We start from the raw sequence: 9,844 nt of genomic DNA, 5'->3' as shown, positions 1-9,844 counted from the left end.
CAAAAAATGTGTACACCTATGAACAATTTTAAGATGCTAAACAGAAAGGGAGAGGAAGATACATTGTTTTCTGTTGATTTTAAACCATTATCATTCCTAACGATATCTTTCTCTCTCACTATATATCACGATGCGAGTTTTATTTTACAGGCCTATGTTTTATACAAATTACTTATAGGCATTGCGATATTTACGTTTCTTTGTGCTTCATTATTACAACATTTTAAATTATGTTTTTAGCAATGTACAAGCTAAAAGATTTCAGTATTTATACAAGATAGATCGTGAAACATTTTTCCACGTCACTTCCAAAATTTGTTAAATACAATATTATTGAACTATGCGTACAAAGAGAATTCTAAAATTTCTAAAAATTTTGTGTGCCTTTTAGTTTATGTTTTCCATGAATGGACTATTATGTACATAGTACAACACTTAAAGAAGTTACTATAAAATTAAACTGTACACAAGTATGTAAAGAAAGCTCTATGTACGCAGAGTCAGAATGTAACATAACACACTAGAATTATTCTTTCAGAAATTTTTCGTATCACAAATATTAATATTACAATTGTTTATCTCAGATAGAATTTTGTTTCCCTTTCATACATAATATAATATATAAGCGTTTCATTTATATTTTCGTTCTCCATATTACATCTTTGCAGTATTATCTACCATATTTGTTTCCTCATTACAAAGACTGTTCGCTGCATAAGTTTAATATGTTGTATTTCAAATAGTTTATAGGAAACTTAAATATATTTACTTTTGAGTAAACCACTTGTCACCTTATATTGAAACATTCACCATGTTATTAAATAAAATGTTTTTTCACGTGCTTCAATGTTTTTACAAGAAATTTCTTACTATATGTATATAGAATTATTTTCATTTCGACAATGCAATTTTTAGTAAATGTATAACTAATATTCAAAATTATCTTTACTTTGATGTACTGTGTGATCTAAGAACAGTTGCAACTATTTATATATGTATAAATAGAATAGTATATATGACATATATACTATATATGTGTGCCCACTCTTAAATGTAAACGATCATTACCTCTTAAAGTATTGTAAGTACGAAAAAAACGTTTACATAAAAGTCGTAGTATGGTAGAAGGCATTAGAACATTTTCTGCACAGACAAAATCATTTTTATCTTATTAAATTGAAATACACAAAGACTAAGTTTCATTTTTTCAAGCAGAGCTATACATTTCTTTTAGATTTTGTAAGAAAATGTTTGAACTTTGAAGTTTGTAAACAATTTCAACAACCTATGAAATATACGCTTGATTGTGAATAATTGTTCAAATATTCTATATGCAAGTTCACTTAGATAACATTCACACAAATATTTTTTTTGTACTTCGAATATATTAAAAAATAATGATACATTTACATCTAAACAGGGGAACACTTTGGTCTACTCAAATTACTGATATTTACATCTCATTTGATATATTTTTATACAATCTTCCTGATTTTTATCGATATCCCCAGGTCCATCAAAGGAATCAATATCGGCGTCGCCTTTACACTTGTTATTACAAAATCGGGTCTCTATTATATTCTTACAAAATATGATGAAAATGAATACAATAATATTATTGTGTAAAAATAAAATAATCGATATTAGCTAACGTAAAATTGTAATAATAATAAGTAGCGAATAATTGAATCACTAAATCGTATCCATACCTTTTAAATCTAAATCACTGATTTCACATTTATAAATAATGGCAAACAGTAAACTTACAATTGACACACGTCAAAAAAGAAATGTTATTGTAAATCAAGTTTACGTTTTCTGCTTGAAATTAATGATAAGATCAATAATAATAATCATAATAATAATAATAATAATAACAACAATGATAATAATAATAATAGTATTAGCAGTAGAATAATATTATTATTATTATTTTTATTAAAAGTGTTACAAGTGTTCTTTTTAAGTAAACATGTGAGCTCGTTCTCTTTAGTAATGGAACTTATTTCAAATATATAATTATGACGAGGTCAAGAAATAAACGAAAATATTATATGAGCTGAAATCTATTTATTTACACCTATATGAGATTTATATGTCACAAATAATCTTCAAAAAACTATAATAGAAATAAGTATCATTATGCTAAGTGTATTTTCGCGCAGTAAAGAACATAACTACACATGCTTACTAAAATAGCATGATTTTTAAAAACGGAAGAGTCTTATGGTATCATTGGAATTCTATAATAATATAATAGTCATTTTCTCATATAAGAACTTTGTTATTTACAGGTGATTTCTTACATTCACAGGAGAACACTTGTCCGTATGTCTTTAGTCCGCACTTTTTATGAAAACTATCATAAATGTTCAAATTTCACAAATTTAATTGATTAATAATCTATCCTATTTTATATATACACACATACGATTCTTTGCGGGAACACCATAATTATCAAACCTTCGCCGAATTCTGGTTTTTTTCTCCAAATTTTGATACAATATGCCCTATATGCTATTCCTGCGTACATGATGTTTCAGGGAAAATTTTGAAACGTTTCGAAGTTTCTTAAGTATGAGTAAAAAAGCAAATATTTTTCGATTAACATTATCCCTCAGCAACGATTCGTCTATATTACAGATTTAAAATTAAAAATCTTGCTTTTACATTAGGTCGAAAAGGCCACTGTTCAAGGCCACAGGCCAAGAAAATTAAGTAAATTTTATTAACGAGAAGAACTTCCGTTTCTTCGCTTCCATTAATTTCCATTTTCGTTTGGAATTCTTAAAGACAACAACAGCATTCTCATTTTAACATCTTGTACATTGGAAGGTATTTCTGTCGAGCATATTGATATTTTGTGTATAGAAATTGCCATATGTCTGTCATGACATATATACTTTCACGCCTCAAACACACTTACGCATCATATGACGCAAAGCGTAATTTCAAAACATCTCAAAACTCTTAAATGCTGAAAATATAAATAAATTATAGGTTAGATTGGATTAGAGCTTTATTAAATTTATTACTTAGCAACGAATACGATCATCAAAAACAGTAAAAAAATCTTTATGCTGAGTCGCTAACGTGACACGTTCACAGATCAGTCTAACAAATTGTATGTCCAACAAGGATACGCAATATACGATACACGCGAATCGTGTAACGCTCGTTTCCCCTATACTTTATCGGAAAGTATAAACATACTTTTCAATCAAACACATGTTGAAACATGTTTAAAGAATATATGGAGGAATATACATTCTATAGGGTGTCCAAAAATGTTGTACTTCCTCGAAGGGGATGATTCTTGAGGTCATTTGAAATAACTATTTCGTTGCGAAAATCTTCTTCGTAGCTTCGTTAAGCTTCGTATTAAAGTTGCTTCAAATGACCTCAGGAATCGCCCCATTCGAAGAACATATATAGGACAGCGGACTGTGAACGTGTTAAACATAAGTTAAATCGTAGTAAGTGAAGCCAGTTTTCTTAAGTTTTTGTTGTAAATTTGAATTTGCTACTTCGTGTTATGTAGAAAGTTATTTAAAGTTATATTCTTTGCTATATACAGTGGGGCCCCAAGTTACGTCCTCTCGATTTATGTCGTTTCGCAGTTATGTTGTCTACGCAACGCCGAAAGTCAATTGTTTTTAACAGATATTTCACGCTCCACGTGTTTTATTCTTTAAATTTATTAATTATAAATATACAAACTTTAAATGTGATCTCTTCTATCATTTTTATACATTTGAAAGAGAATGCGTCTCCTAATCTGATAAATACATGTATGCATGTTGCGTACATACACACATACCAGACTTACATCGCCCGCTGTGGAACCAATTAGTATGGGCCCCACTGTACTGAACAAAATTTGTTGCATATAGTATTTGAAAACTTACCGAAGTTTCACGTAACTCGATGAAGGTTACACTTCGGTATATACTGATGTGTATCCAAGTGCCAACCTTTTGTAAGAGCACAAGGGTAATGTGTAACAGCCTTACAACCACGTTTAACACATCCAATATTTGCCCCCGTTAAACCACAAGCGTCACACATCGACTTTGCCGCATCCCACACTGCTTCTTGTAAACCTGTTACCCTGCCCCCTACAAACGATAAAAACGAAAATCAGTTTCTTTTGATATCACATTTTTTTACTTTGTGGCATGCATATCTGTCGAAATTGTGTATGCCAACTATTCGAATAATATTATAGATGTCGTTTTGATTATACCTGCCATATACACTCCAGCTGCCCAAACTGCACACTGTTCGTGAAGCCAAACTTCCCAACGTTGTTCTTCTCCTGGAAGTACAGTCATCCCCGTAAAAATGGCGTTTGTATTACTTTCAACAGAATTTCGTTTCTTTTTCCCCATTTTTGCAGTAAATTGGTCAGCTAGCCCAGCGTATCTCAAACTTCTCTTATTTTTACCACCTTTCTTTTGTTCTGTAGTAATTTCTTGTTCGTCCGCTGATAAAATTCCATCTTCCAAACGTTCTTTACCAATTAAATATGGGCCGAATAAATCGCTTAAAACACCTGCTGGAACCTGTATTTTAAATCGAAATACAGCGCCACTGATCAATGAAGTTCCCAATTTGAAATTCAACAAACCAAGATTCAACGTACAGTGTAAGTTCCAGGTGCTATATGAGGACCAGCCAAATTGGGATGCGGTCGAGAAGGATCTCCAGGTATAACAGAATGAGGGCCCTGTTTACAAAATACGCAAACCCATGTGGAATCTGTTGTATGTGCATCATAACGTGATGATAAGGTTGAACTGAAAAGACCTGCTCTACTGACTTTACCTAAATGGAACAAATATTATGAAACTTCTATGTATAATAATCTATTAGATATAATTATGTATTTAGTAGACATATTTTTCAATATTTCTATATTGTAAGTAGTATTCGTTGTGCTTGCATGCGTTAATATGAAAAATATGAAAAATACATACCCCTATAGTCCAAATCGTTTTGGTGACTAAGTCTCTTACTTCTTCCTGCATTGCCATTTCCAACGCTTTTCCGCTTTTCTTTATTTTTCTCTTCTTCATCTTCCCGTGGAGCATTAACTACTTGAATGCTTAACGGACTATCTCTTGGACCTTCAACATGAACTACAGGTCCACGAGATCTAATAGAACTTGCATTTGACCCAGAATCATACGCCATTTCTCTGAGTCCGTCTATTTTCGTATTTTTCTTCGTTTTCTTCGATACATTTTGCTTTTTTGAACTTTTAGATATTTTTCTTTTTTTGATTTCTTTTTGGGGTACGTCACTACCTATAGTTCCGAAAATATTTTCGGAAGATCTTGATATTTTCCGTTTACCAGCTTGCACTTTAGCTTTCTTTCCCTTTTTTCCGGACAATTTTGCATCAACTGTGGACGAAACATCAGTAAGATTTAGACTTTGTGTATCTTTCGGATGCAGAATACTATTTTCTAAACTGTCGGTTTTCGTTGTGCTGCCAGCTTGATCCTCAGATTCTGCAAGTTCTGTTTTTGATTCTTCCTTTTTGACATCTGTCTCTGTTTCAACAATACCAGCAAACATTTTTTCTAGTTCTGATTCAACTTCATTAAATGGATTTGTATTATTTACACCTTTTGGACTCGTTACTTTTGAAAATTCAGTAGCATCATCGCTAGATTTTCTTCGAACCCTCTGATTTGTAGGAGTTGAACTAGGTGGTGTACTTTCACTACTTCTTCTCCTGCGAATTGGTTGGTTTTCTTCACTCCTTTCTTCTATGTTGTCTTCAACTTTTTCAGGTATTCTCTGCTCTACTAAATCAGTATTATCTTCAACTTTTACAACTGGCGCGACATTTATCACGTCTCCCGGTATCACTGGTTCACATGCTCTAGACTCTGATGGTTCTGTAGGCTCCAATTCCATGTCTTCTACTTCTGTTTTCGAATCCTTACTAAGTCGTACAGGTTTCTCCAATTTTCTTTTCCTGCGTTGTTTGGTATTATCATTAGAATCGTCATTACTGAATGCTGGGGATACCACTTCGTCTTCCCTGTTGGGAGACTTCGATTTTTGTCGATCTGGAGACATACTTTTAACACTACACGTGTCCTTCTCTTCTACCGGCATCACAATGACAGATCCAATGTTTTCAGCGCTACCAAGTTTCTTGTTCCCGCCTTCTAATTTTTCTAACAAAGAGTCGACACCTTTCTTACCTCTTTTCGGTAAATTTTTTGGTGATCTTACATTCGTTTCTTCAATTTTTCGATCTCGTTCCAACGATGATTCTCGTTTTGGACTGTCTGTTACATCTTTGTCTCCTTTCGAGGTAAGATTTACAATAACAGGTAGAACATTTCTTGGCACTTGTGCAATAACGCTTAACGTATCTTTATTCTTCGTAACTTCAGATTCCTTTTTATCTGGAACTACCCTTTCAATTGTTACACTAGGTGGTAAATTTATCACTTTTTGCGTAAAATTATCTACATTCATTTCCTTAATTTTATCGTGGAGGTTGGCCACGCCTTTTTCACTGAACGGAGTTTGTCCAAAGTTTTTCACTGTTATTTTAGGTGTTGTAGCTTCTTTTGTAGAAAGTGAAACTGGCTCGCTAACAGAATTAGGTGTTGGAACCGATGAACTAATTCCACTGTCCGACGAGGTCTCTCCATTTAAAGGTATCGGAGGAGATATTATATTTCCATTTCTACTACTCTTATCTACATTTCTCGCAGTCAAACTTATTGGAATATCTTGAGGTATTCGAGAATAATTTTCAGGGATAATTTCTGATGTAGACGATAAGTCTAATGTATTCTGTGAACCTGGCGAATTTCTATACTGACTTTGATTCTGCCTATTATCTACTAGCATTTGTAAACTAAATAAAGGATTTCCTGGAGTATTCGCTGGAGTAACACTCTTTGATGGAACAGTTGGTGTGTGCCACGTTGGAGGTGCTTGAGTGTGTGCAAGTTGAGGTGTAAGTTGTGATGGTATATGAGATGCCCTTGCAATAGATGGATGCGTATAAAATCCAGCTGGACTTAATGCTGCGCCAGACAGAGCTGTTGGATGAATATTCAAGCCTGAAACTAGTTAAATGAAAATCAATACATTTTTATGAAATAAAATTGTACGATAATATTCAATACTCAAACGAATTAATGTATAAACACATTAAATAATATTACCTTGTCCTTGTGTCATTGTTAGATGATTCCAGACTGTCTGTGGCGGAGGTGTGCCAACTGGAGGTCGGCTATGACCTGGATATTGTCCTGACATTTCGAAATCCTCCCAATTACTTAATATTGATTTGCAATCGCTTGCAAAATAAGTATTCGTTGACTTATTTGTATGTTGCTCTGCAGAAGATTCACTTTTAGCATCAGTATCTTTAACATTTGGTGTAAAGTGTGTAAAAGTAATATCTGTTCTTTTCCTCTCACATAAAGACAATGAGGATTTGCGATTCAAATTTTTGTTACGAGTAAAAGATTCTTTTTTGTCTAAATATCTATATCTACGTGATGCATAGTCGGAGTTTACTTCAGAATCTTTGCATAATTTACACTTTGAAGTTTGTAGTAATGTTTTTTCAATTTTCAAGCTTTGAGATAAATTTTGTAAATCTGAAAATTTTGGTAAACCGTAGTGCATTCCCTTGTATTTTGTATAATAGCAGTTTTCTACATTACAGGAATGATCTGTACTATTTGAGATGACACAGTTACATAAATTTGTTTGTAGATATGATAATGTGCACAATTCTTTTTTATCTTTGGTTTATTGTCTGTCATAGCAGTTTTCATTGTTTCCTAAGTTTTTTTTACTAAATTAAGTGGTTTGTCTTCTTCAGAAATACAAAACAGGTTAGAAATACAATTATACTATTCCAAAATATCAGATCAAATTTTGTACTTTGTGTAATGTATAGGCGTTTTGATAAATGATAAAGATTAGCAAAATTTGTATGACTATCGCAAATCTGTTTTCCTGTATTAGAGGAATTTATATTTGCTCCACAAGACTGACAAATGTCTGTAATCTTTTTAGTAGAAAGAATTTTATTTGAAACCTGTTTTGCTATCGTTACTTTGACAGGTACTATAACTTTCCATGTAGTTTGCTAACTTCTGTTTTGAAAATTCTGATAAGTAAGTATCAATCTCTTTCTTCTATGTATCAGAATTTACTATCCCGTTGTTTGTTGGTAGTGAAAAATTTAAGATTCGATTACCATATGTTGGATTTAAGTCTAACACACCTGTATTTTCCTCCTTATGACATGAATTGTATGTATCTGGTACACCACCATGTGCTACCAACTCTTGTATATAATTCCACTGCATGAAATTATTTGATAGCGCCCATTTTGGCGCAACTCCAAGTATGAATAGCCCTGCAAATGAAAATTTTACAATGAAAACTAAAATACTTTTCTTCGTTTCATAATATCAAACTGCTATAATTATATCCTGCAAGACGGTATCCTCTTAACAAGAAAAGAAATGTATGAAACAAAGTTAGCATTATATTCTCAACAGAACAATACAAAGACTAATATAACGTACTACTCCGAATCTGTTGTCTGTACTCCGAATCTCTGTACTCCGAGTCTGATTCCATAGAAATAAGTGGACCAATTAAAAAGGAAAAACTTCGAACCTCATAAAAGTATAAAAAGAGACGAATTACGACTGTGATTCAAAACTACAAACAGGAATGTCAACATTCGAAAGTGTAGCAATTAATGATATCGTTTGAAACAATATACACCGTTTTGTAGTGTGAAAATGATTGGTGATCAATTGAATGCGTCAATTTTTGAAGCATCTGTCAGAATAGCACTGGGAAGAGATTGTAACGGTTTCGAGAGATGCACAATATAAGGAATAACAGTGTTAGTGTTTTATAGTCGACGTTACCCACGAGGGGAGCGATGAGCATGCGAGTATGACACTGTATATCTCGATTTCCTTAGCCGACAGCGTCGTAGCTGGGCAGAGTTTCGCGTGGTTTTTCGTAAATTCCAGTGGCATGCAGTACGCGTAGATATATTGCACGAGATCACACATATACACGAAGAGAATCACGTTAACCAACTAGTGCGTACACACTCGTGAAAAATACACACTGTCGCACGTACAAACCCATAAGCATAAGCGAATGACGTGTGTCGCGTGTGCACACGCCTATGCACGCACAACGTGCAACGCGTGGAGAGAAGACATTCCAACCCCGCGAAACTGCACACGCACACACATACAGCCCCACACACAACCACTTACACGAACGCATATACAAATGAACGAAACAGGGATGTGGTCCCCGCACCTGAATAGTATCGTTGATAACGCGCGAGTCGCGTGTCTTGACTCGCAGAACAACGTGCACGTATTCAAAAATTTGCGAGTTAGACGCGCGATCTTTGGCTGACGCCTAAATATTGCATTCTAGACACATTGAAATAATTACGAATCCACAAACTGGTCAACTAAGATTTAGGATTGACAGATTGTACTTTGTGCAGAGTAAACGCGTTGCATTATACCGGCACGCATGCACGCACGTATGTATCATGCACAATTTAGCCACTGCACATAACACCAACACCCCGATAGAACGTACGACACGGACATGGGTGCCTCTTTCTTTCGCGTAAATCGATGGGCACACTCGATTTCACTGGGTTTTCCCGGTGGGCCCTTAATCGCGAAACATACTACCGACGGCCATTATGATTTTAACATAGTTGCGGATTTATTACGGAATACGCACCTTCCGCACAGAGCCCTTGCCAGGGGCTGGCGAATTTACGATTTTCAGCCAA

At 34.0% G+C, this 9,844-nt stretch overlaps 1 protein-coding gene across 1 annotated transcript; it reads right to left on the bottom strand.

Annotated features, from left to right (window-relative positions):
- Nucleotides 1-2,263: 2,263 nt before the first annotated feature.
- On the bottom strand, nt 2,264-9,333 carry LOC143363024 (uncharacterized). Its single transcript, XM_076803602.1, is given in 11 exon segments — nt 2,264-2,977; nt 3,909-4,118; nt 4,247-4,565; nt 4,646-4,827; nt 4,980-7,103; nt 7,203-7,839; nt 7,842-7,939; nt 7,942-8,089; nt 8,091-8,413; nt 8,944-9,022; nt 9,024-9,333. Coding segments are annotated over 10 exon segments (4,179 nt in total). The 5' UTR covers nt 9,090-9,333; the 3' UTR covers nt 2,264-2,977; nt 3,909-3,915.
- Between the last annotated feature and the right edge of the window lie 511 nt (nt 9,334-9,844).

This window comes from Halictus rubicundus, chromosome 18, assembly GCF_050948215.1.
Source record: "Halictus rubicundus isolate RS-2024b chromosome 18, iyHalRubi1_principal, whole genome shotgun sequence".
NCBI lineage: Eukaryota > Metazoa > Arthropoda > Insecta > Hymenoptera > Halictidae > Halictus > Halictus rubicundus.
This window is presented reverse-complemented; position numbering and strand designations above follow the sequence as displayed.